The sequence below is a fragment of the Priceomyces carsonii genome (genome assembly GCF_900007245.1).
Source record: "Priceomyces carsonii strain CBS4050 genome assembly, scaffold: Debaryomyces_carsonii_scaffold_4, whole genome shotgun sequence".
Lineage (NCBI taxonomy): Eukaryota > Fungi > Ascomycota > Pichiomycetes > Serinales > Debaryomycetaceae > Priceomyces > Priceomyces carsonii.
This window is the reverse complement of record NW_026946677.1, coordinates 791,490-818,486: the sequence shown is the minus strand read 5'-3', so window position 1 is coordinate 818,486 and position 26,997 is coordinate 791,490. Positions and strand designations below refer to the sequence as shown.

At 37.7% G+C, this 26,997-nt stretch overlaps 12 protein-coding genes across 12 annotated transcripts, besides 1 other annotated feature; 5 read left to right on the top strand and 7 right to left on the bottom strand.

Annotated features, from left to right (window-relative positions):
* Nucleotides 1–191: 191 nt before the first annotated feature.
* SWI4 (SBF complex DNA-binding subunit) lies at nucleotides 192–3,034 on the bottom strand (the record flags this gene model as incomplete). The annotated part of the gene is made up of 2 exons (XM_062953893.1): nucleotides 192–2,891; nucleotides 2,990–3,034. The coding sequence occupies 2 exons, from the start codon at nucleotides 3,032–3,034 to the stop codon at nucleotides 192–194; spliced, it is 2,745 nt and encodes a 914-aa protein (XP_062810651.1).
* A 366-nt stretch (nucleotides 3,035–3,400) lies between these two features.
* PRCAT00003931001 (uncharacterized protein) lies at nucleotides 3,401–4,786 on the bottom strand (the record flags this gene model as incomplete). The annotated part of the gene is made up of 1 exon (XM_062953892.1): nucleotides 3,401–4,786. One exon carries the CDS (start codon nucleotides 4,784–4,786, stop codon nucleotides 3,401–3,403), a length of 1,386 nt encoding a protein of 461 aa, XP_062810650.1.
* Nucleotides 4,787–5,930: 1,144 nt separating this feature from the next.
* HOL4 (Hol4p) lies at nucleotides 5,931–7,742 on the top strand (the record flags this gene model as incomplete). Its single annotated transcript, XM_062953891.1, has 1 exon — nucleotides 5,931–7,742. One exon carries the CDS (start codon nucleotides 5,931–5,933, stop codon nucleotides 7,740–7,742), a length of 1,812 nt encoding a protein of 603 aa, XP_062810649.1.
* A 106-nt stretch (nucleotides 7,743–7,848) lies between these two features.
* Nucleotides 7,849–8,889, bottom strand: MAK32 (Mak32p; the record flags this gene model as incomplete). Its single annotated transcript, XM_062953890.1, has 1 exon — nucleotides 7,849–8,889. One exon carries the CDS (start codon nucleotides 8,887–8,889, stop codon nucleotides 7,849–7,851), a length of 1,041 nt encoding a protein of 346 aa, XP_062810648.1.
* A 343-nt stretch (nucleotides 8,890–9,232) lies between these two features.
* Nucleotides 9,233–11,644, top strand: PRCAT00003928001 (uncharacterized protein; the record flags this gene model as incomplete). The annotated part of the gene is made up of 1 exon (XM_062953889.1): nucleotides 9,233–11,644. The coding sequence occupies one exon, from the start codon at nucleotides 9,233–9,235 to the stop codon at nucleotides 11,642–11,644; it is 2,412 nt and encodes an 803-aa protein (XP_062810647.1).
* A 914-nt stretch (nucleotides 11,645–12,558) lies between these two features.
* On the bottom strand, nucleotides 12,559–14,094 carry PRCAT00003927001 (uncharacterized protein; the record flags this gene model as incomplete). Its single annotated transcript, XM_062953888.1, has 1 exon — nucleotides 12,559–14,094. The coding sequence occupies one exon, from the start codon at nucleotides 14,092–14,094 to the stop codon at nucleotides 12,559–12,561; it is 1,536 nt and encodes a 511-aa protein (XP_062810646.1).
* A 262-nt stretch (nucleotides 14,095–14,356) lies between these two features.
* Nucleotides 14,357–17,683, bottom strand: ENG1 (endo-1,3(4)-beta-glucanase; the record flags this gene model as incomplete). The annotated part of the gene is made up of 1 exon (XM_062953886.1): nucleotides 14,357–17,683. The coding sequence occupies one exon, from the start codon at nucleotides 17,681–17,683 to the stop codon at nucleotides 14,357–14,359; it is 3,327 nt and encodes a 1,108-aa protein (XP_062810645.1).
* A 1,041-nt stretch (nucleotides 17,684–18,724) lies between these two features.
* On the top strand, nucleotides 18,725–19,807 carry DAO1 (Dao1p; the record flags this gene model as incomplete). Its single annotated transcript, XM_062953885.1, has 1 exon — nucleotides 18,725–19,807. One exon carries the CDS (start codon nucleotides 18,725–18,727, stop codon nucleotides 19,805–19,807), a length of 1,083 nt encoding a protein of 360 aa, XP_062810644.1.
* An 87-nt stretch (nucleotides 19,808–19,894) lies between these two features.
* Nucleotides 19,895–20,116, bottom strand: PRCAT00003924001 (uncharacterized protein; the record flags this gene model as incomplete). Its single annotated transcript, XM_062953884.1, has 1 exon — nucleotides 19,895–20,116. The coding sequence occupies one exon, from the start codon at nucleotides 20,114–20,116 to the stop codon at nucleotides 19,895–19,897; it is 222 nt and encodes a 73-aa protein (XP_062810643.1).
* A 206-nt stretch (nucleotides 20,117–20,322) lies between these two features.
* MRPL27 (mitochondrial 54S ribosomal protein mL41) lies at nucleotides 20,323–20,820 on the top strand (the record flags this gene model as incomplete). Its single annotated transcript, XM_062953883.1, has 1 exon — nucleotides 20,323–20,820. The coding sequence occupies one exon, from the start codon at nucleotides 20,323–20,325 to the stop codon at nucleotides 20,818–20,820; it is 498 nt and encodes a 165-aa protein (XP_062810642.1).
* A 427-nt stretch (nucleotides 20,821–21,247) lies between these two features.
* HFL1 (DNA polymerase epsilon noncatalytic subunit) lies at nucleotides 21,248–22,036 on the top strand (the record flags this gene model as incomplete). The annotated part of the gene is made up of 1 exon (XM_062953882.1): nucleotides 21,248–22,036. The coding sequence occupies one exon, from the start codon at nucleotides 21,248–21,250 to the stop codon at nucleotides 22,034–22,036; it is 789 nt and encodes a 262-aa protein (XP_062810641.1).
* Nucleotides 22,037–22,087: 51 nt separating this feature from the next.
* PRCAT00003921001 (uncharacterized protein) lies at nucleotides 22,088–25,648 on the bottom strand (the record flags this gene model as incomplete). Its single annotated transcript, XM_062953881.1, has 1 exon — nucleotides 22,088–25,648. One exon carries the CDS (start codon nucleotides 25,646–25,648, stop codon nucleotides 22,088–22,090), a length of 3,561 nt encoding a protein of 1,186 aa, XP_062810640.1.
* Nucleotides 25,649–26,155: 507 nt separating this feature from the next.
* Nucleotides 26,156–26,218: a sequence feature (Short protein (PRCAT00003920001, CUM66259.1) was converted to a misc_feature.).
* The last annotated feature ends 779 nt before the right edge of the window (nucleotides 26,219–26,997 follow it).

Here is a 26,997-nt window from a genome sequence, read left to right as displayed (position 1 = left end):
CCCATCTATTTACTTCTTTCTCGAGCGACCTTAAAAATGGTAAATGCACTAAAACATTTAAGCTACCATCCAAACCGATAGAATTACAGCTACTTTGTACTAATAATTGAAACAGTTCGTTAAATTTAAGTCTGATTATAGATAAAATAGAGTCTTTGAATGCAATATAGTGAGGTTGATTACAATGTACTTTAAGATATGACAGTCTCGGATAAAGAATCGTTAATTCCGTCGATCAAGCCATCGATATCTTCAATATTCAAGCCACAACTCAAGCTGATAAGTTTTCTGTATTTATATGCCTTTGGGTCTACTCCGTAGCATTTTATCCCACCAGCAGCCTTCTTAAGAAGGGCGAGCCTTTGATGTTGGAGTTGACTCAACTCAACTGCCAATTCAAACTTATCATCTTCGTTCTTTGAAGCATGATCTTCATGATCATCGATATCTTCGTCTTTCGATTCATATTCTTGAACCAAGTTTGCCAATTTGAAGGCATGTGATTTTTCTAAAAGTTGCAGAAGAGAGGCTTCCTTTTCCGTTAAGTCTCCTTCATAATTTGCAATTGTTTCATTGAGCAAGCGTTTACCTTGTTCTGGAGAGTCAAAACCAGTAACACCACACTTTGCCAACAAAGATTTTGTCTTGCTTACCCAAGACTCACTAAGTTCATTCTTTCTCAGTAATTCTTCATTCAAAGATTTGAACTCTTTTCCAAAATTTTGCAACAGCACACTATATGAGTCGGAAAGTGAATTAAACATTACATTAAACAAGGAGGATAATTCCTTAGCCGGTAGCCTAGTCAAAGTTCCCCCTTCTTCGTTCACGCTGTCAACAATCTTACCATTATCATCTATAGTTGGTGGCTTAATTTCCAATGTTTGAAACTCTAAGCTCCCGGACTTTTTATCATCTGATTTAATGGGAGTGCTTTCTACAGTTCTTTCGGTGATAACGGCTAGAGGCTGATGTGATGCCCCAAGTACGCTTGATGATAATTTATTGCTAGGAGTGGAAGTTGTTTCGAACGATTTCAATGCCGAATCGTCAATGAAAATATTTTCTTTATTATCACCTCTCATTAAGTGGTCCAATTGTTCTCGATTTACCCTCGCTTGTCTAATATCATCGTCATCTTCGTCTTGAATAGTAGTGCGTTGTGTGTCTGGCGTACCGAGACTCTCGCTAGTAAAGCTTGCTTGAATTGGAGTCGCTAAACCTTGTTGCTTGATTTTTGATTCGGACATTCTTCGTTGATTGGCGATGTTATTCAGCTGAGTGACGGATGTCAATAACTGATGACTCTGGTCGACCTTTTGGTTATAAGAATCTAATGCATTGTTATGAGCTAGGAGCAATTTAACAGATTCCTTATTAACATTTTCTAAATCATCTCTTGCACCATATGATAAAAGGCACTTTGAGAGCTTGAGATTAGAAGCTTTGACGGCTAAATGTAAACATGTATCACCATTGACATCTTGATGATCGAGAACATTCTTCAATAAGTTGACTTGTTTGTTTGGATTCATGCTTGAAATCGAAGTTAACTTAGTCAAAATTACATTAAGATAATACTCAGAACTTTCATATTTTGACTTGACTTTAGCAAATTGACACAAATAATGTAACGGAGTTCTGCCATTAATATCCGTATTAATCAAACAAAGTTCCAAGTCATCTAAAACTTTAGGAAAGTTCTTCAATTCGTAGCAGTTGTTAAAAGAAATTAATTTTGATAATGGATTCAACCCAAAATTATTTACAGTTAAAGGGTTAGCTCCCTTGGAAAGCAAAAGACGAATCATCGGGTAGTTTCCGATTGACGCAGCCCAATGCAAAGCCGTATGTCCTTCATCATCAATAGCTTCGTTAATGTTAAAATCATAAGGTGGATTGTGAAGAAAGTAGGGAATTTGACTTTTATCTTCACTGAAGAATTGTAATAATTGAGAAGAATAGGAAAGCCTGTTATCACCGCTATCATTTTGCCCGGCTACTTTTTGATCCTTCAAGTATTGGGAATGTTCTTCGTTTGAGGAAACAGATGTATCACTATCTTTCGTTATTGCCCCATCTTCCTGAGACCAATTAGTTTCATTAGTAGATTGAGACAGTGGCAATTTGCTATGATGTATAGTTCCCATTAGTGGCTGCTCAATCGGCATCTGTGTATTGAATGATAAATTTGAAAACTTTTGCTGTTCTTGTTGGTACCGCTGAAGTTGTAGTTGATAATTTTGAAACTCATTTTGAACGACTTGTTGGTGTGAAGTAAAGGTTGGCAAGCCATTGGTATTTCCATTCACAGTTAAAAAGTCTTGATTAAAATTGGAAGGAATTTGACCAGATTGATGAAGTTGATACTGCATCTGTTGAAGAGATGGTTGACTACTTTGAGTCGGTATATGATACCTTGAAAGAGAATTATAAAGAGCCTGGTTTTGCGATCCGTATAAATCAGGGGCTTCGTGACTACCAGCATCTGACTTAATTTTCTTTGACGGCGTTTCTTCGGCCTTTTTGGCCTTCTTAGTGTATTTTCTCTTTACTGGAGTGCCATCTTTGTTCATCTGTTTGGTCTTTTTGGGAATATTGATATTGGGGTCGCTTAAGTCAAGATATAGCACCGGTGCTATATTTGGCGTTACACCATAACTCGCAGCTAACCGCTGAGCATCTGGTAGCGGTATCCACGTCCCTTGGAACCTTCCGTAGCCACCTTGTATTTTTTCATGTAGCCCTTGTTGAACTCCTTTTTCCAAGATTTTTGTTCGCTTGGCCTTGGGAAAATTACAACATTTCAAAATTTGTGTGGCATTAACCCAATCGTCCTTACACCTTCTCATTATGGGAGATTCATTGATCTGACATTCGTATACATCAGTCTATCAACTTGTTAGTATCTTGTTAACGCGTGAGCTGAGCCTATCACATCTTAGACACAGTTTATTCTACCAGACATAAAAAAAAAAATCTAACATACACTCGAATAAGTAGCGATATATACCTGAGGGGCATCTTCTGACATTATGTTCTTGTTCTATCCCAACCTGCCTATTTACTCAAGATACAAGAGATCTTACTTAAATAATCGACTTCCTTTCCAATGCCGGAGCCCGACAAAAATTTGTGAGATGAAATTTAACGCGTTAAATTACATACAGGGTCGCGTCCATTTTTGGGGCAATTGACGGAACAACAATTGAGACCAGCGGAAAGCCGAATAAACCTTTGCGGAGTAAAGCCTGTAGTAGAATAACGACTCGACTAAAATAAGGCGACAACAATTGTCTATTCAAGCCTAAAATTTAATTTATATGTTTGTATTTATTACAGATCGTTAGACGTGAATAATATATTACTAGAAAAATACAGATTATTGAAAGTACCAAACTTACAACTCGCCCTCCAACTCTTTGACAGACTTCGCAACAATACTAACTATATTATCTGCATCAACTTTCGTGATAACGAAGGCAGGTGCAAGCATGATTATATCACCAACTCCGGCATTACATCCCTGGGTTCCCATTACGGTAATTCCGTTCGATAAGCAAATATCTTGAAGACGATGGGCGATGTCTAAACCAACAGGAAAACTTTCTTTCGTATCTCTGTCTTTGACTAATTCGACGGACCAAAATCCACCAAGGCCCCTGACATCTCCAGCTATTTTCGAATCAGCCAAAGCGTCTTTCAATTTCTCTCCCATATAATTACCAACGTTGAAAATATTTTCAGTCAACTTCAATTCCTTAATCCGCTCTTGGATTTTTAAGGCTACATAACAGTTAAAAGCATGACTGGAATATGTTTGTGCACCAATGATAGATCCAGACCCTTCAACAAAAGCCCTTTTAACCTTTGGAGAAATCAATACCCCAGCAATAGTGACATAACCTGAGCCTAAAGTTTTGCCCACTGATTGCAAGTCAGGACTTTCTTCCGGCGTCAAAAAGTTCTCCCAGCAATTCAATTTACCATTGGGATTAATTCTTCCCGTGCCACACATAACTTCATCAACCATGAAGACTATATCGTACTTGTTACACAATTTTCTAATACCCTTCAAGTAATTTGCCGGTGGTGGTACAGTTCCAAGTGAGGAGCCTGGAAGTGTTTCAACGATAACACCACCAATAGTATCTGGGTCCTCTTTTAAGATCAATTCTTCCATTTCGTCAACTAATCTGTCTCCGTATTGTTCAAGAGACTCTCCCTTTTTCTTGTTACGATAGGGATAACAAGGTTCCACCTTTAAGCACTGCGATGTCGGCAAAAGAATTTCTTGGAACATTTTTGACCTTGCAGAATTTCCAATGGAAAGTGCACCAAGCGTAAAGCCATGATAAGAAGTATTTCTGGATATAAATTTTGTTTTTTTAAAATTCTTTTTTTCAAGATGATATTGCCTTATTATCTTCATTGCATTTTCATTTGCTTCAGACCCTGAAGTAACCCACAAAGCACTTGCAAAGGCACCCTTTGGAGAATTATCAATATAAAACTTCGCTAACTTCTCACTGAACTCATTGTTCATCGAACCTGGGTACGAATAAGTGGTAGCCATTGCAGCTTCGTTGATGAAGTTAACAACTTCAGAATCACCCCACCCTAATGCACCGACAGCTGCGCCAGTCATTGCATCAAGAGCTTCGGTGCATTTACCAGTTTTCGGATCCTTAAATGTTATTTTGATACCGTTACCTTTGATAACCGAAAGCTGCCTATGGGCAACCTTTGATTGGAAAACATATGACTCCTGTTCTTCTACTGTCATGTTAAAAAATTAAAAACTACTTTCAGCTTATTTTTGCAGTTTTAGCTGGATCTTTAGCACCTTCGTTATTTGCTTAAGTGATGGTAGCACCTCTCCTATATCTACTTGAGCTGAATAACTCACTAATCTAATTTCCCCGAGTACTCTAGTGTGGCTCTGCTACCTTTTTTATACTCTTTCGGCTATTGTATAGATAAGATAAAAAAGTCAATCTTATACACAGGACTGTATCGAAATCTGACTAGCAATAACGCATTCGAACTGTGTAAAAAACAACTCAATTATTCGAGCTCTGCCAAAAAAGAATATATATATATATATTTATATAGTATCCTCATTGAAATGTCTCAATTATGATCCAAGAGTCCGATAATTTTCAGCAAGAACATTGGAGACTTCAAGAAAGCATTTTCGGGAAGCGAATAGCGAAATCCAGCAAATATCAAGATAAGCGCATAACTAACTCTAAAATAGTCAAAAAAAAAAAAAAAAGAATTCGAGCCCTGCCTGAAAGGCTCGCTGGTGACAATTTAAGGAAATAGCGACAAGATAATCTCTGTATAGGGCAGAAAATCAAACTGTTGGAGTACAAAAAGCGACCGCTGAAAGGGGTTATCGAATCCTAAATAATCCCAGGTGGACTCGTTGGTGCAAGAAAAGAGATACAGTGCTATGAATAAAAAGAACTCTTTAAATGAATAAATCTCTTCGCTGACATCTAACTCAAGGAAGCAAGACCGTTTTGTTGAAATTTGTCATTGACGTTAGATAAGTTACAAAGACTTTGATATCACGAAAAAAAAAGATGCTAAGCTTGTTAGATATATACAATTAAAGCTTATTAAGTATCGGGCCCCACCTTCTATTTATAAAGTGATAATAATGCTCATTACTGTTGTTCGTCATACCTGTATATAACAGGTAAAGTTCGTAACTTTAGTAGTTAACAGTTGACTCGATCTTAATTTTATTTTGAAAGCCCTTTAATTACTGCAGAATAGAAAATATCTTTTTAAAGCTTGATTCATCTTCATCTTACATTAGAGGTCTTCGAGTCTCTCTTTTCAAAACGCAAGAAAAAACGTCGCGTTTTTGGTTTGCTTTCTGAAGGACATCACAAATTTGATCAACACAGAAGTACACCATGGCATCCCAATTGGGCATAAAGCAGCCCAAGGCCAAGCTTGTTACGGGAACGATTGTCATGGTTGATAATGCTGACAAGCTGATAATATCACCTTCAACTCATGACACAGTGTCCTTAAAGAGGACGGAAGAAGGAATTATCCTAAATCCACAACCACATGAAAATCCAAATGATCCACTTAATTGGCCGTTATGGAGAAGAGATTTATGTATGGCTATCATAGGTATCCAAAGTTTTTTAGGAGGTGGTCAAACTCCCATCTTAGCAGCTGGAATGCTGGGATTGGTAAATGAATTACATAAACCTCTATCTGTCGTCTCCTATTTAGTTGGTGGATTCATGTTGGCAATGGGAGTTGGCTCTGTGTTTGCGTGTCCCACTGCTGTATTATATGGAAAACGGCTAGTATACTTATTAGGTATTCTATTGTTTTTGATTGGATCCTTGTGGGCTGGAGGTTCCCAAAGTTTTGGGAGTTTAATGGGAGCAAGGGTAATAACAGGTATTGGAGCTTCACCCACCGAGTCACTACCATCCGCTACGATTGCAGAGATCTATTTTGCTCATGAAAGGGCTTACAGAGTGGGAATATACACGATGTTGATGTTGGGAGGCAAAAACATTGTTCCACTTTTGTCGGGCTTAGTTTTTCAATATTTAGATAGGCATTGGCTCTTTTGGATTCTCAGTATGTTTCTAGGCACAAATTTAGTTCTTACCTTTTTATTTGTTCCTGAAACATTTTGGGATAGGTCGCCAACTCCAAGTAAAAGATCAAAGGAAGAAACCGAAGCAGCTCAAAATGTGGCTGACTATCATCCGCCATCTGAACGTCCTAACGCATTCGCATTAAGAAACATTACATCAAATAGCAGCATGGTAAGTACTAGTCTCTCGTCAAGTATTGGATACCCAGATGCGAATGGAGAAACTCCGGTAGGGATCACTGGTGGTCCAGTCAATACAAACCATCCTGCAGAGTCCAAAAAAACATTTATTCAAGACATATCGCTTCACTCAGGCAGGCACACAAAAGATAGCTGGTGGATGGTAGCATTGCGACCTTTTTTCTTATATACATATCCGTCTGTGTTATTTGGATCACTCATATATTCGTTGGCAGTAGTTTGGTTGATTGTGATTTCTGAAACTATTTCAGAAATATTCAGGGGCGAGGGTTACAATTATGATCAAAAGACTGTTGGATTATTCTATATATCGCCATTCTGCTTTGGCATTTTGGGATCTCTATCTGCTGGACTTATAAGTGACAGGGCAAGTAGATATATGGTGTCAAAGAACGGTGGTATTTACGAACCTGAATTCAGATTAATTATGATAATCCCATCAACGTTTTTCATTACGATTGGATTGATGGGATTTGGATGGTCATCTCATATAAAGGATCTTTGGATTGGACCGATATTATTCTTTGGAAGTGTCAGCTTTGGATGCTCTATGGCAAGTACGACGGCAATAACTTTTGCAATTGATTCTTATAGAGTATTTGCGGCTGAATCGTTAGTATCTTTCAATTTTTTAAAAAACCTTTTAGGTTTTATATTTTCATTGTTCAACACAAATTTCTTTCATGCTAGAGGCGGGAAAACAACATTCATCACATATGGCGCTGTACAATTATTCATCAGCTTATTCGCGATACCCTTATATATTTATGGTAAACGGATACGTAGCTGGACCGATGAGAAAGAATTACTAAGATGGCTCTATTATGTTGAAAAGGAAAATTCAACAGCAAATAATAATGATAAATATGAAGTTAGAGAGATGAACTCATCTAACAGATGAGTTCTTGAAATCGAAGTCAATAGTCAAGCCCAAATTAATAAGAAATTTGAACCATACTAAATAGATTATTTATTCATGAATAGATGCACATCCCTCCAATAAATATTTAGAGCCAATCTATTTTGCTTTTATCAAAATTTTCAAAAAGTCCTCGATTAGCATTGATATAAGTATCAAATCTGGTTTGAGTAGCTAGTCCATTCCATAACTCTTTACTCTCTGATAGACTTAAGCTCGGTTGTCCTAATTTTTCAATAATGCAACCGCTTGCTATATTTCCACAGAGGCCCCCCACTAGCCAATCACCCTTAGATAAGTAGAAACCAACAACGAAACCACCACAATATGAATTTCCTCCACCAGTGATATCTACTACTTGAGCTTGATCAGAATGATATGCTGGCATCAAGATACTCTTGTCTTGGGACTTTATATAGCAGCCCATCTCTCCACACCTAAGAACCACCCCTGAATTCTTTAAGGTCAAGTATGGTTTGAACACCGATGCCAATTGCTCCAATTCTGCAGAGTTCTTTGGTAGCTTCAAGAAGCCAGCTAACTCGGCTCCCTCATTCAAATTAGGCGTGAAGATGTCAATGTTCTTTAGTACTCTTTCCAACTTCAGCAAATTTTCGGGTTTACAATCATCAGGCAAAGGCTCGAAAATAAAGATAGGTTTCAGTTCCACTTTTTGTAAAATCTTTGTTACAATTTCTTCACATCTATCGAAAGAGCAGAGAAGATGAATAGTCTTGGAAGTTCTCAAAGCCATATTTCCTAAAATATCGGACGATTCAATTCTCTTTTTTGGAGCTATATACTTGAAATGCCTCACTCCATTCTTATCATATATATTCATTCCTCTTGTAGTCAATCTATGGGGATCACTACGAAAGAAAATACTAGTATTCCATTGCTTGAGCTCATCTTCGACTGAATGAGGAAAATCTGACCCCATATCAATTATGGCACTGAGCTTATTTGATAGTTTTGGTCCGACTATGATTCTAGCACCGGCTAAAGCATAGGGCCCACCACCACCAACAATATCAACGTCGTTCTCTCGAGAATCAGGATAATGATTTTCGTCTATAATAAACATGCCCATTGAGGCAAATATAAGACCATTATCATCATCATTTATCATTACGTTGTTGATCCTTTATCGGCGTATTTGTGTTTAAAATTAAAAATATCAATCAAACATATTGTAAGTCAAATTTTTTTCTTTTACACAGGGAGTCGGAGATATTGAAGCGTTGGTGTTCTATAAAGTGGAATAGAGACACCAGTGAAGGATCTTGGATAGTCTCTTATTAACCCAACGACCAAGATGTTTGATATAATGACGGGAACTAATTGCGCCGCCTTGATAAAGAGAGAGCGTGCTAGTTGCAAATCTTGTATCATATTTTATTAGCGGGGAGATTTAGTAGTTATCAAAACACGAAACACATTTTTATATTACATTTAGAGCTTTTTAGAAAAAGATGGCCGTTGAAACTAGCTCAGTAGCTGGAATTGTAGCGGGCAGGAATCCTCTTGATTATTCCAGCTCTGCTCCATATACGATCTTTTTATTTCAGGCTGTCTTTATTATCTTGTTATGTCAAATTGTTCATTATCCTTTAGGAAAACTTCGTCAGCCTAAAGTGATCGCAGAGGTGGTGACAGGGATCTTGCTTGGTCCTTCAGTTCTTGGAAAAGCACCGAACTTCACTGATACGTGCTTTCCAGCTGCATCTATTCCAGGTTTAACTCTCTTTGCGAATATCGGTATTATTTTGTTCTTGTTTATTGTTGGATTAGAAGTTGACATTAATTTTATAAAAAAACATGCGAGGGTTGCCGTTTCCGTAGGTTTGGTTAATATGGCTATTCCATTTGCCTTGGGTTGTGGAATATCGAAGGGTATGTATGACGAATATAGGTCGCAGGACACAGACTTGCTGCCCATTAAATACACCACATTTATGGTTTTCATAGCAGTTGCAATGTGTATTACAGCATTTCCTGTTTTAGCACGTATTTTAACAGAGCTCAACTTGATTGGTGATAGGGTTGGTACAATTGTTTTGGCAGCAGGTATTATGAACGATTTGACAGGGTGGTTGCTACTTGCGTTATCAGTGACACTAGCAAATGCTTCAAGGCCAGTGAATGTGGTGTACATCTTACTTTTAACTGCTGGGTGGTTTGTATTTTTGTGCTTTCCTGTGCGCTTGACGATGAAATATTGCTTACGGAGATTTACAGATGACTTAGTTACTGGTGAACCATCACAATCTCTGATGTTGATAATTTTGTTGATAGTGTTCATATCTGCATTTTTCACTGATATCATTGGAGTTCACCCTATCTTTGGAGCGTTTATGGTTGGCGTTATCGTGCCTAGAGACAATGGTTATGTTGTTAAAATTACTGAAAAATTAGAAGATTTAGTCCATATAATATTGATTCCACTCTACTTTGCTTTAGCAGGATTGAATGTCAATTTAGGGTTGTTGAATAAAGGGATTGATTGGGCATACACAATTGGTATCATTTTATTAGCAATGGTTGGCAAAATATTTGGAGGCTTCATCGCAGCAAAGCTTAATAAATTATTTTGGAGAGAATCGCTAGCTGTGGGTGTTTTGATGTCGTGTAAAGGTATTGTTGAAATTGTTGTTTTGTCTGTTGGTTTAAATAGTGGTATCATTTCTCAAAAGGTTTATTCAATGTTTGTTGTAATGGCCCTTGTTACGACTTTCCTTACAACCCCTCTCGCTCTATGGGTATATCCGTTACAATACAGGGATCGGGTAGCAAATTTCTTGAGTGGAAAGATCAATTGGAATGGAGAGCCTAAAAATAAAGAAGAAATTATCTCTCAGCTTAATGAAACGAGTGTCTCTTTAAATGACATCCTGATTGAAAATTTAGGCGAATACCGGGTATCTAAGGTTATTTTACTTTTGAAAAAAATTGATACTGTATCATTTTTAATGTCGTTTATTAAAATATTTTCACGAAGCACACATACTGACATTAAGGCAATTCATATGAGAGAATTCAGTTCTAGAACTTCTCATTTGTTAGAAGTCTCAAGTAATATTGAAAATTCTACGCAGAGTGACAGCGAACTCGATTACAGCAATTCTTCGTCAATATTATCGATTATCAAGGCATTCAGTGAAATTCTAGGTATCAATTGCGTGGTGCAATCGATTTTGGCACCCGCCCGCAACTACGTTCTAGCTATCAATGATCAGATTTCAGAGCGATCAGATTTTTTGATCAGCAGCATGAAATCGTCTCAGCTTTTGGGAAGTTTAGCTACGGAGAACGAGGATAGTGAAATTAATTTATTCAGTAGATTATTCCGCTCTTGCAAATCACATTTTGGGTTATTATTGATCAATGATGGCGAGAAAAGAAGTAATCGTCTAAGCACAGTCCATGAAATTGCAGAAACCAAGACCTTGGTGGGAGACGAATCAAGCATCGCTAATATATCTAGCGATCTTAGCTCGATTAATGTGATTTTGTTTCATGACAATATTTTAAGCGCTAACGACTTTTTTACCTTACATTTGGCTTCTAGTTTATCAAAAGATGTCACAAGTGTCAACTTGTTTATCAGAGGAAACTCAGCCGATTCAGAAGGCTTCTTGTCCAAGATCAACTCTTTGTTCGAATCCTCAAATCCGGCCATTAGGTTGAGTACCCGTTATGTAAAAGGATCTTTGACAGAGTCCATAGTATCCTCATCTTTTTCAATTAAGAATCAGCTTTTCTTGATTGCAAAAGATACTCCAAATGATGACTCGTTATTTACTGACGAAACTATTCAGCTTATAAAAGCCAGCGTGGACTCTTGCTTCAATATATTGGTAGTGAGAGCTTCCACTGACGATTGATGATCTATATGTATATTGGTTTTTTTGTGAATTATATACTTATATACTTATATATTAGCATATAATCCGATATCATGATTCAAAATCTTATGTAAATGTCGAATAAAAATAACAGTGTAGGATTCTAAGACAATGCTAAACAAATATGGATGGAATTAACAAGCAGCTGTAGCTGTTCAAATTAACACAACGCGCATTTCATGAAAAGTTCTTTACCAATACTGAAGGAACGATTTTGAATCATATTCAGTTTGAAGTTATAAACCAATCATTGAGCATCTTTAGACATGTACTCTTTTGAATAACATAGAAGAAATGGCGAGTTGATTTTTGATTTAGTTAAAGAACAATAACATGCTTTTGAGGAAAATGTTATTATTTGGATCTCAAATTTCTATCCTCCACTTATACATTAAACAGAATTCAAAGCGAGGAGAAGAATGATTGAATTTTGTGGAAAAGCTAAAGGGTTGCTCAAACTTATAGAGCTAGCAATCTTTCTGATAGGAAAGGATGGTATCAATCTGCTTATAACTCTAGCTACTTTTCTCATAAGTACTTAATAATTAGATGGAAACCGCATGTAGCTAGCAAGGGTAGAACCATGATGAGTCTGCTGGTGGGCTAAAGCCGTCAATAAGATAGTTGTAACTCTGAAAAAAATATATTTGAGAGAAGGACTACGATGTTCCAACAATTTCAAGTATAGCCTTACTTTACATATAGCACTATATAGAAGTATGCTCGGCTCGAGAATAGGGAAACATCGGCCCGCTTGGCCCAGTGGTAAGGCACTCCACTCGTAATGGAGCGATCGCCGGTTCGATTCCGGCAGTGGGCAAGATTTACCCTTAATTCTTTTTTCTTTTTTCTTGCGAAACACTATACAGTTACACATGATTTTTCATTAAAAGCTATTTAGTTCTAGGTGGTGGAGGTGCAGATGCAGTGTTTTCCGGTTCAGTTGAATTATATTGAACATCCAATCTTTTAGAATTCGCAAGTTCTGCGTTCACTAAATCGTTGATGACATTCAATGATCCGGTCGCATGTTTTTTCCTTCTATTTGTTGATCTGTGAGGAAGAGATATAGCTGGCATCGCTTTATTAGATGGAGGAAATATGGGCGGAGGAGCAATTGCTGAATGTTCTGAGTTGACTGTAGGAATATTAGACACCGAAACATGTTTCTCCACGGAACTTAATGGTGTGTTGGTTATTTCAAAAGTTCGGTCTTGTTCTTTAGTCTTAACAGTCTCTTGTTGCTTATGTAGTTCCAGCGCCGACGATACCCGTGGGGGAGATACTGATGTCTGTGGTTGTGACGAAGTACCTGATTCCTCTGGAACAATGTAAGGTTGCATCATTATCGAAATCGCCAGTGCAGCTGCCGACTCTCTCAGAGGCAGTTTTTGTGACGGCTCTTGAACAAAAGAAGAAGTCTCAGTTCTCGAACTGTCAGATACGACTGAAGATGGAGTATCGGTTGGATTATAAGAGACAGTTGCATTCGACTCGAATAAAATATCATCGTTTAAAGCCTCATTCGTGAATTTTCCAACAACTTCGGGTAGTCTATGTAGTAGACCATAGCCTACATCACAACCTAGTATCCCTTTGTTTTGCGTGCCGCCCCATTTCCTATTTAAATTTACCACTACTGGTCGGAGAATATCGTAATCATGATTGTAAACGTAGATTGTAATCGGTATGCTGTCTATCTGACTAATCGCATAATGATGATTGTAATAATCTTGAATTGTTTTTGTCAACAAGGTCTCACCCCCTCCAGAAAGTAAGCCTTTGTCAGGTTTGTCGTCTGAAAACATTGAATCGCAGCCTACTACATAATCTGAGGAGGGTACCAATTGTGATTTGAAAGCAGGAGACCCGGGATGTGAGCTTAGAATCCTCCATACGTACGTAGCTGTGATGAGATGCTGCGACTGAAGAGTAAGTCCCAATTCTGCAAATCTATTTTCAAAAAGGTTTTCAAGGGAACTATTATTTGGATCTTTTGCAATATATTCTTCTAAAGGCAAGACAACCTTCCTTATAATGCCACCTTTTGCATTCCAGACGTGTATGGTAATCTCCTTTCCTGCTTGAGTAATATTGTCTACTAAAGCATTAAAGTCAATTGCAGCAGCCTCGTCTTTGGAGTCTCCGTCATAGCTTATTGTTCCATCCTCTCCGATATTGTAAGAAACCCATGGAGTTAAAGGATGCTTCATAGGTAGGTTTTTGCAATTGATCTGTATAATGTAATCAAACCACGATTCAAGTCCTCTTTCAGATGCTATAGAATTTGGCTTAACGTTCAAGACTCTCAATCCATGGCCCTTGTTATTAATATCCAACGCATTTTTAAAATATGAATCTCTCAAATCACCAGCTGAACTAGTTTGCCCATCTAGTCTATCGACTAACTTTTTGGCAAAAGAAAACATTGAATTTTGTACTAGATACACTGAACTCTTTATGTCAATGTTTAAAAGGCTCTCCAAAAGTGACGCCTGCATATATCAAAAGACACAAAAGTGGTTATATAAATGTTCTGATATCGCTTGGCTGCTAAATCTCGAGAAAATCAGTTATCGATCTATTATAAAATACGTAGTTAAATGTGAGTTAGCAACATGGTGAAATGTTAGCAATATTATACAAAGAGCATGCAATTATATACTCTGGATTTTTCAAGGGACTTATTTTCTAGGAGGAGTTTTTGACACCACCTGAGAAGGCCAATGCCCAAGTTCTACTTTGTCCATTATCCAAGTAAGTATCAGACCAGCTGCTGGATGAGAAGAAACTGTAAGATGAGGATGCATCGTATAAAGCCTTGTTAAGATACAAGATACCTGTCCATCCACTGTTAACTTTACTGATAAATGTAGACACTTGATCAGTCCACTCTTCTTTGACATAAGAGGGGATTCTAATCAATGATGATGCAGGGGTGATAGGCAACATGTGAATACCGTGGACATATTCAGGATGATCAGAAGGCGAGCCAAAGTAAGTTGTGTAGTCAATTTTGTTTTCAAAGAGAATTCCGCTAACCTTATTAGGAAGGATCTGTGATGGTTCAACTGTGTTGTCACTCTTGTAATAGAAATATTTGTTCATCGACCGAGACATCAATGCAAGCATTAAGTCTCCTCTTGACTCCATTGAATTGTCACAAATCACACTTCCCCAAAGTTTCATACCATAGGCAAAATTATAATCCTCTGATGAGGATTCTTCATTTTTACCATCACCGCTTGCAAAAAGGCCAGCAGCCCAAGAATGACCATGAAACCAATCAAACATTCTGGACACCGGGAAATAAGTATCACTGGTTGAGGGATTTGCAACGTCTCTGATTAAGGAGTTCACCCACGCCTTATTGTCACTTGCCCAGGTCCCCCCTGCTTTCTTATCAACATAGCCAACTATCGCGGCTGCGTGAACAAAATAACCGTAATGGAAATGATGATCGTTGTAGTAACCGGACCCATAATCTGCACCAGTGTCTCCCCCTTGACTAGCAGTTGATGTAACTCCGAAGAATTTTGTGTCATACATTAATGGATAATACTGCTTATTGCTTGTGAATGTTTTGAAAGCAGTTTTCATTTGCAGCAAAAGGCTAGCCGTGGCTGTCTTATCTTTGATGATATCACTTACCACTAATAGAATGTAAGCATATTTGTCAATGACCTTACCTGAAAAGTAATTAGAATTCATCGAGTTCACGGTTGCTGCGATGTCAACGGCAGCTTCAGTAGTTGCAGCCTTCGCTATTAAGCTAAGTTGAGCAGATGTGTACGTAGGCGCACTTGTCATTCCTTGGACCCACGGCAAGTACTGCATCGAAGTTTCTAAAGTCTCAGACATGAATAGGGTCTTAGTCAAGAATGCTTCCATCGTTCCTTTTGTGGTTGACGCAAGGGTTATTCCCGTTGAAGTTGCTGCAGTTGCAGAATTCAAAGACTCGATTTGATGTGGGAATGCATAAACTATCGGTTTTCCAGAACGTGAAGAACCTTTTGTGGTATAAGTGAAACCGTAGGAAGCCGATACCCCACTTGCAACAGTTCCCAGAATCTTTGCATCTGTCACGTACATTCCAGCCGCTTCATCCAAATAAGTATCCTTGCTTGAAGAAGATGGTGCAACCGAAAACTGAATAATCAAACCGTCGACTGCTTTGGAGCCTACGATATGGTTCGAGTCGCTGACTTTCAATGAGAAAGAAGTAGAAGCGGATGGCTTCGTGACATATATCAACCACTCCACTCCATTGAAAAGAGTAGCTCTATATTTGATAGTGGTAGACTGAAGCGAGCTAGATGTTTCTTGGACCATTGTCTTAACTCCAATCAGTGATTTAATTTCAGCGACGAAGTTTCCATAATAAATACCAGTTGCGAAACCCATACCTTGAACGATAGGAATATCAACTCTATTAGTTGTGTCGGAGGAAGACCTCGATAAACTTGCAAGCACAGACATACTTTCCATGTTTGATAACCTCAAATAGTTAGAAGTCTTTGAAATAGTAGTTGACGAAAAAATCAACTCAGGAATAAAGGTAGGGTTTAAATAATAAGATGACACGCCAGGATTATTAGTGTCTACAGATCCGTAAACCCTGTTGCTAGGGATTGTATGCTGCACAGCAAATCCGTAGTAACCCAGCTTCTTCCAAAACATGCCATAAGGATAAGACCAGATCATATCTGTTTGAGAGCCTAAAAATAAATTAGCGTAAAACTTGTTAGTTCCAAACGGAGAACCTGTGCTTACACCAGATGGAATGGTTAAAGGCAATTCCTTTCTTGCGAAGACCAGTGGAGGACTATCATTAGAGATCATTTTAAAAAGGTCACCCGAATAAGTAGAATATCCTTTGGAATTATGATTGGCACAAGTTGCTGAGCTTGAGGAACTGGAAGTAGTTGTCGATGCCTTCGAACTAGATTTACTCGACGTCTTGCTCGTTGTTGAAGATGAAGATTTGCTCGTTGTCTTTGACGAAGACTTGCTGGTTAAAGTTTTTGAGGACGTAGAAGAGGCAGTAGACGATGTTGCCTTCAAGAGAAATCTAGGCAACGATCTGGAACTACCAGTCGATGAAGTAGCTAAAGTAGTACTTTCATAGCTTTCTGAGGAGCTAGTATTACGATAATAAGGATACCATGCTGAACTAGACAGAGGCAATGAATCCGTTGTACTATAGATATCTGCAGTTGCCGACGGTTCTATAGTATCGAAACCAGTGGTATACAGTTCAGCTTCCGATATCGGGTACTCACTGTACTCGTCCGATATACTAAATTCAATTGTGCCAGTATTACTAAGCTCTTCTGAAATGTAACTGTCACTCAATGTGATGGCAGGGTCAACCCCATTTTTACTAACTGAGGAGGTAAAACTTGAATCATCTGTGATGTAATCATCTGAGAATTCAGACCCCGTTTCGATTGCACTTAAATCAGGTACTATTGTTGTCGTTATAGCTTTGGAGATAGCAGGTTTTGTAATGAGGGGATTGACATGCGTACTAGTTATTGATTCGGTAGGTTTTGGGGCCTCGAATAACGATTTGGGAGATGTCGGACAAGTGTAAATAGTCTTAGTAGTAGTTTTTCCCTCGTAAAGGGTAGTAATAGCTGCACTGAGATAATCGATATCAACTGATGAAGCAGAAGCTTCCCCTTTCACTTGGACCTTTGAGGTTGTGCACACATTACGTACACAGCGTGTCGTTGTTTCTGCATCTTCTTCCGTTGATGTAGAAAGGAACTTTTTTTGCAGGAATGACAGCTGCGGCAGTGCGATTCCTGTCTCTTCAGAACTGCCATAAACAAACACGATCGGGATACCAGTAGTTAAACCTTCATTATTGTCAGATAACACACTTGCTGCACCAGCAGGAAGGCAGCCTGCCGTGACATAGTTCGTATGAGTAACTGTAATAGTTGTCTCACCCGAAGCGAGCACATTGAAGTATCCAAGCACCAGAATCAACAAAGATACTTTGAGTTTCATAGTACACGGCTCTTTTTCTTTTTTAATTTACTAAACCTGAAATGAATTTGGCAGCAAAACTAGAGTTCAGTCCAAACACCGTTACTAACGCGTCTATATATAGTTAAGAATGTACCCCCAATATATCGCTCAACCAGCACCCCAGTCCATGTCAAAATACGTGCTTTTATTATCTATCATTTTGATGGCTGCCAAACCTTGCTCGCCTACCCAAAAAGTGCATTAGATCCCCATAAAGGTGCCAATCACCGTTGACGACATGCATCCGGCTTCCAAGAAAATCATTTAAAATCCTAAGCCGTAAAATTACTTGACAATAGATTTTAGACATTAGATGGCTGGCGCTGCATGATTTCAGACATTTCGCGGCTTTCGAATCCAGCAGTACCGCGCGTGCGGCCAAATTCTGACAGAATTTTGACAGCAAACGGACAAGCTAATTTTTTTGACGGTAAGTTAACCAGCACTTGAATAAAAAACCAATCGTTAGCTATTAGGGGTGGTGGGTGGTTGTTATACTGTAGCATAAAACTAGCTTGCTGAGAACATAATCTGCTCGGCATATTCTTTTCAATTCGTGTTTGTTATGATTTGGGTGATGTTGCGCGTGGACTAAATAATAATTCGGGAACGATGATAGACAGAACATATACGAAGATAATCCCGAAATACGAATGTCAAAGGAACGAAGGCGGTAAGCTGTTGAGCTATTAGATACCTGTATGGATAATCCGATATGCTAATCTAAGTTGATGCGAAATATAAGGCTTAAACAGATTTGCATAACACCGGGGCTTTTGACTACAAGACTCTTCGCATACTTTGTTCATTTTCGAAAGGTCAATTGTAGGCAGAATCTATCACATATACGTCAAAGGGCGAAACAACATTTAGTGTAAATCCAGCATAGTAGGAAAGTACGCTTGATGAGTGATGCGCGATCTGGTAATGTGGACACCTGTGCAGATTTCCAGATATCAGATATCCTGTGTAGATTTTGAGAAAGATTTTCTTTTAGTTTATCTAAATTGGTAGTTAAACATGACAGTGGATATAGTAGTAGTGGGAGCTGGAGTATCTGGGCTCACATCAGCTTTGCTTTTGAAGCAATCTAATAAGGACTACAATGTAACTGTAGTTGGTTACCATATTCCTGGAGATTTGGATATAGACTACACCTCACCCTTTGCAGGGGGGAACTGGCATTCATTTGCTTCAAAAGAAGATAAATTTCTTCAGCAAATCGATGAGCCTGGATACAAAAAGTTCATGGAGCTAGCACGGACTGAGCCCCAGGCGGGTATATGGATTCAGCCTAATGTTGAATACATTACAAAATACGATTTCGATAAAAAGGGACGCGACCCACTGAAATATGTTCCGTGGTTTAAAGACCTTGTCGAAGACTTCAAAATATTAGATAGTCATGATCTTCCTGATGGAATTGCTTTTGGATTTTCCTTTTCAGGAGTCATTATCTCAGTTCCGATATACTTGAACTATCTTCTCCAGAAAAATTTAGAAATTGGGAACACGATAAAAAGAGTAAGAAAATTGAAGGATATTCAAGAAGCTCGCTACGTGAATGGGACCAAAGCAAATATTGTTGTCAATGCTACTGGTTTGTTAGCTCCTCAATTGAAAGGGTATAAGGATCCCAAAAGGAACTTCCCTGTTAAGGGCCAAGTTTTGCATGTCCGCAATAAAGCAAAACATGAACTTAGTGTAGAAGGTTTTCCTGGTTACGATAGTGAAATGCTTTACATTATGCCTAGGAAAGAGGGTGGATCAATTATAGGTGGATGTTTTTTGATCGATGATAATACCCTGAAAATAGATGATGTATTAACTCAAAGGATTATTAAGCGAGCTGTCAAATATATGCCTGAGCTAATCGACAAGAATTTTGATAACAATCCACCGGAGATTGACATAGTAAGAACGAACGTGGGCCTCAGACCATTCCGCGAAGGTGGAGTCAGAATAGAGATTGACCCAGATAATAAATGGCTCATCCACAACTATGGAATCGGCGGAGGAGGCTATCAGGGAAGCTATGGACTGGCTGAAAAGGTGGTAAGCTTAACAAACAAGTCATTGACGTCTAATAGTAGTAGACTTTAGAAATAAATTTTTATGATCATTAAATTATATTATGTTGCTCTATCTAGCCAATTGAAGACATTTTTAATCTTCCAAACTGCGGAATCTCTAATTACACATTTGTTTCACTATGAAATTGAAAATACTCTTTGCGTACTTTTTCTTATGGCTCTTGTCTGAATGTGATGCAATAAAATCATTAACTTTGCCCTGTTCAGCGAAAATTGGCGTGGGCTTGTCTGAGTATTTTTGGGTCTTTATCTTGAGGTCTGAATATCCGTGCTGTGGACTGAAGAACCCTTTCTCTGATGGCGTCTCTGGAATACTCATATTACTCTATTTTCAACAATAACTTACTTGGTGTTTTTGCTAAAGCAACGTTCTAAGCTTAATATATGGTTTCGGTACATCACGTGCTAATTTAACATGGCCTAGGTATATTAAAAAATTTCCATAAATGGAGCGAGAAGCACAGAATTAGAATAACGGCTTCCCATAACTTAAGAACTCTTTGGCTAAATCTTCTATAGTCGGATATGAAGGCTACTGATACACTTAGGTTTCACCAAACGTGCGTTTCAAACTTGAGGAGACCTTGGCAAACATTTAGAGATGGACAAATATGGTATGGTTACACCACCAGAGGTTCAAAGAGACACCAGTTGACCACCAAGCAAGGAAACAAGCATTTTTACAAGGGTACTGGCTCTTCGGGGTACGGAAAATTGAACAAGAATGGATCTTTCGTAATGAACTGGTCAAAAGTGAGAACTTATGTAGTTCCACAAGATTTAAATGTGAGTAACTTAAAACCCTTAGTTTCGCCAAATGTTCCCCAAATAGAGCAGAAATATGTTGGATACAAGGATGGAATTAAGAGTCCTGAGTTGGCTTGGAAAAATATCACAGATTTCATAGAATATGGTGAGAATTACGACAACATCGACTTGGAAAGCAATAACTACTTAGAAGAATATGTTCACCCTAAGATTGTGGAAAGTGACCAAAAAAAGAACTTTGAACCCTCATCTTAGCCCATGATATTGTAATTAGGTTAACTCTACTTTCCAGTTGATCATTGATATCACTTCATTTGAATTTAAAGGATTAGAAAGCTCAGCATTTTGAAAAGTGTCAAATACGGTTTTCGGTTTATGTATATATTGTCCTAGTATTAAAGTTACTAATTATTCAAGTTATGTTCCATTGAATATAAGGGACTAAACTGTAGAGTAAATTTTTCAAAAGCAAGTATTGCAGAATTGTCAGATTCAAATTACAGTGCTTATTGTCACTCGACATTCTCAATGTTACTTTTGCTCTGTGCTCTTGCTCTCTTTGTGCTGTTTTCCATATCAACTGCTCTTGAAATCATAAATTCTTGATTTTACTTTCCGAGGGTGATGCGCTTAAAGTAATATCAACATACTAGTAGAAAAAATACCTACTCTATATTCACGAATGGAATCCCCAGAACGAATACTATCGTTTAATGCCCGAGAATTAGATGATATGGATGAAACAAGCGAGACACCTAATACTACACCTCCAGCACCTGTTTCCAATGGAGCTACCCCAGATCGGGAAGCAGCCATAGACGAGTCTCTCGGTAATGAGCTGAAAGTTGATTCACAGACTAAGACAGAAGAAAGCGAAAATGGGGAGCTGAAGGTAGATGATGGGGATGATTTAGATGATGGTATTCAAGAAGATGAAGAATTGCTCACATTACCTTTATCCAAAATCAAAAAGATATTCAAAATGGATCCGGATTATCTAGCTGCGTCAAAAGGAGCGGTATACGCTACTGGTTTAGCTACTGAGTTGTTTATTCAATACTTTGTTGAACAAGCTAGTTTACTTGCTAAAATGGATAGGCGAAAGAAGATACAATATAAAGATTTGAGCAATGCAGTTTCAAGTCACGACTCACTCAGCTTCCTCTCAGATACAGTGCCAAAAGCCATACCGATTAGGGAGCTTATGGAGAATAATAAGATCAACTTGTCGAAGGCAGATCAAGTCAAACTTTCAAAAGAAGAAAACAAAGCAACAGGTATTAATGACGAAGTTGTTCCGGTTGAGGACGTTGAAAAAAATACTTTGCCTAAAGGTCAACAACAGCTCAATTTTCCAATTAGCAAACCAACTAACCCTCCTTTCAAAAAGTCTGTTATAAAAGACCTAGTAACACTGACTGACGAAAATGATAGTGAAAAGCTGATAGAAGATGTTACAATGGCTACTTAACATCATGATTTTACTCTATTAATACTATAAGATACAACTTGATGGCTAGAATCAGGATTGAATCCTTAATAGCCAGAGAATATTATTGGTATCGCGTCCTAAAGGTAAGTTCTTTGGAATCCCAAGTGTAATGCAAAAGCTTGCCATATTATAAGCAGTAATATCAGGAATAAATCTCTCGTATATTCTCATTCCAGTTAAAATATACTTCACGTACATCCTCAATAAATTTGGATTTCTTGTAGATAACATATCATTCCGTGCTACTCTAGCCAATTGAGTATTAGGCATTGATCTTTCTTTATTCGATCGTTTAGAACTTTCGATTAAGAAGTCCCAAGATTCAATAAATTTTTTACTCAAAAATTTTTCATGCGTGTCGTTGTTGATGATATCTATTGCCAATTCCACTGCTGGAATACTTAAGTTCTCGGCATCATGAGACAGTGGACCAACGAATTTGGACACTGAAAGAGTTCCACTTATCAAAGACATCAAAATCGACCAATTTGATGCGACCAAAGGGAGCAATAACTTATAGTCAGTGCAGAGAATTGGGTAAATGCTTTTCATTGTTTTAATTATTTGAACTTTTAAATTAGCCGAAGGATGAGATAGTAGCCTGAAACCGTAGCTGAACATTCTTTGGATAATGAAATATATGGACTTCGGTATAGGTGATGTCCATGGCGACTCTTCAGGTTCTTGATCATTATTCAGGTCAACGTCTGTCTCATCGTCTGTTTCATCATCGGAGTCTCCATCAGGTTTCTCGAAGGGAGCGTCCTCTTTTCTAGTAAAGTACTTAGAAGAGTCTTGATCAGCAAAGGGATTCAGTAGTTTAGAGGAGTCGTTTACTAGCTTGATGAGTTGCTCGTATTTGCACATTCCCCAAGGTGTATAATTGGACCCATTAATTGAATTAGTTTCGAGATTAGGTTTATGGCTCAAGAATTCTTTCTTGACTTGATCAGTGAGCTCTTCGAAGACTATGAAAAATCCTTCAAGTAAAGTTCCATAGCCATGATATGAATCTATCAACACGAACATCCTGGTAATGATATCTGATAACTGGTTGGTCAACAACAATTTGATTCCTGACAATTTCATTATGATCAAGAGGATTCCTGATAAAGAAGGGGTTAAGTTTCCCAGAGATAACCTTAAACTCAAGCAGTTTAATAAATAATCTTGGTTGTCTATTATTAGTCTTTCAACCGACCCATCGTAGTGATTTTTTGCAATTAGCTGTACGCTTTTTAAAGAATGCGATTGCAATAATGGATTTGACTGATATGTCAAAGATTCAACAAGGGGGTATAAGTATTCAATCAATACATCAGACTGAAATAATGGTAATGGTAGGTACGATGAAACAAGTCCAATGGAATCTATTGCCATTGCGTAAGATATTTCTAATCTTTTTAATTTATCTTTCTCATCAAGCAGGAAGGGCAGATCTAGATACTCAGAGACTTGATCAATCAAATCTTGAGATTTACTCAAAATTAGATAGCAAAGTTCTTCATTATGATCCATACGTATGCTAGAAGGCTCGGCATCATCCAATGTCAAATATTGAGCCATCTCAAGTCCATCATTTTTTGAAGGAATGGCTGCAGAATTCATATAGAGATTTGCAATCCAAAGAGAAATACCTCTTCGGATCGACGTCATTGATATGTCAGTATTTGAAAAGTCATCGTCCAAAATATCTTCTATTGCAGAAAATAAGCTATCTTCAGGAGTCGCTGAAACATCAATTGCTGCTAAAACACTAATTAAGCTTTCCAATTTGTTTTCTATAGTCAAGGAAAAAACTTTATCAAAATAATGTTCTTCAACGATTGCACTGAAGTTTTCTTCTCCGTTTGCCCATTGTCTTCCAAGAAGCAACAAATGTGACGAGTACGCGTCTCTCGAAATCGGCATACTCTTTTTCCGCTTTGTAGAAGTAATTCTTTTTGCATCAATTTGAGGAGGAAGCTCTATATTATCTAGCTGATTCCCTTTGTGTCCCATTTCACCGAACTCTGTTACTGATTCTGACTTCTTCTTTTTGCCTAAAACATCTCTGAAATATTCATTAGATAATTCTTCTCTAAGTGTTTTCATTACGCATACCTTGAAACTGTTCAAAATTGTATCAGATTTGCGTAATGTGCTCGATAATTTCTCTAAAATCTTAAAGTGCAACATTAAAGATGATATCAAGAGCCCTATCCTTTCTTCGTCAGTCGACATCATGATTGATGAAAGTTTATTATTGATCAAATCTTCTAACTTGACCCGGATACCTTCAAAAAGGATTTCCAGCTTTATATCGGTGAAGCTCCCTTCCAAATAATTAGGCAAAACCATCCACGACAAATCGTTAAGACATATTTGCTCCTCCCGAATATTCTTAAAATCAAAATTTGACAACAATAATGATAAAACATCTAATGCTATTGGCAAGAATTCATTACCTAAAGAAAAAAAGCAACTTTCTAGTACATCTTTAACAAAATCAGTGATACTTTTAGAGACTTGCGTTTTAGTACGTACCTTCAATTTATTGGAAGGTGAAGTTATAAGTAGTTGTTTGAACATAATAATCAAAGAAATCTTTAATTGCTTCGAAGTAGCCGTGAGCCATGATTTAGGCCTTTTAACGTCTGACGACATCTTTATTTCAAAATTGGATGTGGTATATATCATATCGGAACTTTCAATTGATGTGTCCTCCAATAAACCACGTAAGCCATTCAAGTTTCTTTGAGGCTTTGATGAAGGCTCTACATGAATAACTTCATCACCAAATGCCTTAATAATGATCTCTTTCAATAGCTCCATAACGTTGACAATAACTGTATAATATATGTTTTTTGAAGTAGTCAAGTAGTTGACTAACTTTGACACGTTCCCCGGGAATACCTCCTGCAACATGAATGTAGTAAGATGCTTTTTGTACAACAACTTTAATGTGCAAAGTATAATGTTTACTAATTCAAAGTCTGCTTGAGTTGCATTGCAAGTTGACATAATGTTGAGAAGAATAGTAATTGTAGACCCCAATAAACTGAGTCTTTTTTGACTCCCTTCAAAGTATTTTGGAGGTAAGTATTCAATTAATCCGACCATGCAAGAAACAACAGCCTCTTTAAACTGAAAATCTTTCTCTGACATCTCTACACCTTTTTCTGAATTACTTCCTGCTATATGTAAGATAACCGGATAAAGTTGATCTAATAACTTCTCTTCAGAATTCAAACCCCATACATGCCTCCAAAGAAAACTAATGATCTTTAACACACCTGTTGCAACCGCATCACTCAAAATAGGCTGCTTTAACAAATTAGACACTGGAAAGAAAATATAGTCCGCAACTGTGGACGTGAGAATATATGGACCGTCGGCTTTGTTTATTTCATAATGCAGATTAAGCAAATCACTCAATGCTGATAAAACCCTGATTAACTGAGGGTTATCTGGTCTGAAAAGTTGAGGTGGCATCAAAGAAAGCTGTGAAAGCTCTACACATTTTGGCTTAACGATTTGAAACAACAGCAGCAGCAACTCTTTCAGAGCTCCAATTTCTGAACGAGAAGTCGAATTTGTCTCTCTTTGCATCTGACATCAACCTATAATCAATCTTTCATCGATTTATCTTGGCCACTATTAAAGTGTGCCATCTTTATCTAGAATGCTACCAGTATCAAAATTACACTACATTTGATAGTCCTGTATATTGAAAAAGTTAAGTGTGAAAATTTTTTTCAGTAGAGCTCAAAGTAATAACTAACCCAGTTTCTGTAATAATTCCTTTTATCAGATAGTAAAAGAAGTAAGTTGGTTTACAATTGAAGTGTTAATCGATAAATGGATTGATGTTGAAGAAAGGAAAAAGAATAAACTTTTCTTTTTTGCGCTGTCAAATGATTTGATGAGCGGACCAAATAATGAAATATGATGCCAGAATCTACTTGTCTTGAAGATATTTTTGAAGCTCGATTCGAAGAACTGTAGTTCCAATGATATGTTCATGTCCTTCAATGGCAAAGTGCGCTTTCCACTTTCAACAGTATTGGAAAGTCGGCGCTCGAGACGATAGACACCTGGCATCAAAATATCAGGCTCATGAATCCTTATTCATTTCGGACACTCATGCGGCTTTTTGATGGATGGAAGACGATGTACTAACACTCTATAGTTTAAGAATGACTAGAACCTCCGTATTGGCTGATGCCTTGAATGGAATCAATAACGCTGAAAAGACAGGAAAGCGTCAAGTATTGCTCAGACCTTCTTCAAAAGTCATCATCAAGTTTCTCACTGTGATGCAAAAGCATGGTATGTATAAGCTTAGTTCGTTTTCATTATCATAACCGGATTGATAACTGGATGGATTGATCGGTGTTCAGTCCCTTTCTGTCTTTTAAGTATTCGGAAGAGCAAGTCTGGGATGCGTTCATTATGGCTCTGGTCCTCCAGCTGGCCTTGGAACGCTTTTCACACAAATCTTAAGAAAACGTAATTTACAAAATCTTGAATTACTAACTCCTTCTAGGCTATATTGGCGAATTTGAATATATTGATGATCACAGATCGGGCAAGATAGTCGTCCAATTGAATGGTAGATTAAACAAATGTGGTGTTATCTCTCCAAGATTCAACGTGAAAATTAACGACATTGAAAGATGGACGGACAACTTATTACCAGCTAGACAATTTGGTTATGTTATTTTGACTACCTCCGCTGGTATTATGGATCATGAAGAGGCCAGAAGAAAGCATGTATCCGGAAAAATCTTAGGATTTGTCTATTGATCACTTTTAATAGCTATGTATACTATTCTTCTCTTGACAAAAAATGTAACCAAAAGCTTCTTTAAATAAATATTGAATCAATCCTAGTTACCTATATGTTTGCAGCATCCAAAAGGAGTTTGTACTTAAAAGGTCCGGTCAGGTGCCTATAA